At 57.0% G+C, this 1,200-nt stretch overlaps 1 protein-coding gene across 1 annotated transcript in view; it reads left to right on the top strand.

Annotated features, from left to right (window-relative positions):
• Positions 1-1,200, top strand: part of VOLCADRAFT_107142 (uncharacterized protein) — a gene marked incomplete at its 3' end in the record, with an annotated part of 8,750 nt that overhangs the window by 5,055 nt on the left and 2,495 nt on the right. The window contains exon 4 of the mRNA XM_002956242.1: positions 233-376. Coding sequence (XP_002956288.1) covers positions 233-376 — 144 coding nt within the window. The remainder of the gene's footprint in view (positions 1-232; positions 377-1,200) is intronic.

The raw sequence follows: 1,200 nt of genomic DNA, 5'->3' as shown, positions 1-1,200 counted from the left end.
TACGCGATGATGTGAGTGTAGACTCATGCGCGTGCGCGTACACCCACTAGGAAGGTTGGGCTGCATGTCACCCCCCGCGTGCATGCAGCCTCCTTAACAGCCTGCATATGCTTGTCCCGCTTTATGCCTGTGCACGTGTATGCGTAACGACAACAGAGAGTGTGTGCGTGTATGTATATATGTGTGTTTATCGTGTCTATGTTATGTTTTGACGTCTTTCTCTGACACGCAGGCGTCATCGGCCCCCACGGGGAGATGGGTGCCGAGTACGGCCTACGTACGCCACGTCAGTCCGGCAGCCGCGGCGGCCCTCGGGAGGAGGAAGGGGTGGCGGTGGCGGCGGCGGCGGGGAAAGTCGGGCGTCGGTCGGCTCAAGGTGAGCTGGGGGTGTGGCGGGGCCCCCCGTGTGGCGGTCGTGATGGCGGCTAGCTAGCTCGGTTGCCGCGTGTGTTATGGTTTAGCTGTGTAAATATGTATGTATGCATGCATGTATGTATGTATGTATGTATGTATGTATGTATGTATGTATGTATGTATGTATGCATGTATGTATGTACCACTTCCACGTGCAAGGAACGTGAGTGCGACAGGGGGCCCCCTGTGGGCGCCGGGAGGCGGGAAGAGGGGGAATGTGGTTGTGAGGTTGGTGCAGAAAACCGCATACACATCTACACGTGACACTCGATACTCGGCATGTCCCGAAAACTGCTCTCCACCCGCCACATAACTCCACCAGGACTAATACCCGCCGGCAGCACCTTTGCACCCGCCATCCCTCCTCCCTCTCGCCCAACTCCAACCGCCGCTACCCCCTTACAAAACCCTTTTTTTCCATGCGCACACAAACTCAATCAACGTCTCGCTCCACGTCGGCAATAGAACAGCACAACGCCCACCGCAACCGGACATAAGGACACCGCCTGCCACTACCAGCGAGGCGTCCGCGGAGCAGGTGGGGACGGGAGAGGGCAGGGGAAGCAGCAGCGTGGGAATGGACGGACCCGTAGGTCATACAGCGCTCTTTTTCCCTGGGATGCTTATGTGTTAGCTGGTAGTAGTTGGATGGTAGTTTGGCGGTTGGCACACCGAGACCTGCAGTCCAGCGCCCCTGTCATTGCCATGTCATTGTTCCTGGTGTGTTCGGTCTGTCTGTCTGTCTGCCTGTGAGTCAGTTAATCTATCTATCTGTCTGTCTCGTTG

This window comes from Volvox carteri (assembly GCF_000143455.1).
Source record: "Volvox carteri f. nagariensis unplaced genomic scaffold VOLCAscaffold_59, whole genome shotgun sequence".
NCBI lineage: Eukaryota > Viridiplantae > Chlorophyta > Chlorophyceae > Chlamydomonadales > Volvocaceae > Volvox > Volvox carteri.
The sequence above is the reverse complement of the archived record's forward strand: the minus strand, read 5'-3'. Positions and strand labels throughout refer to the sequence as shown.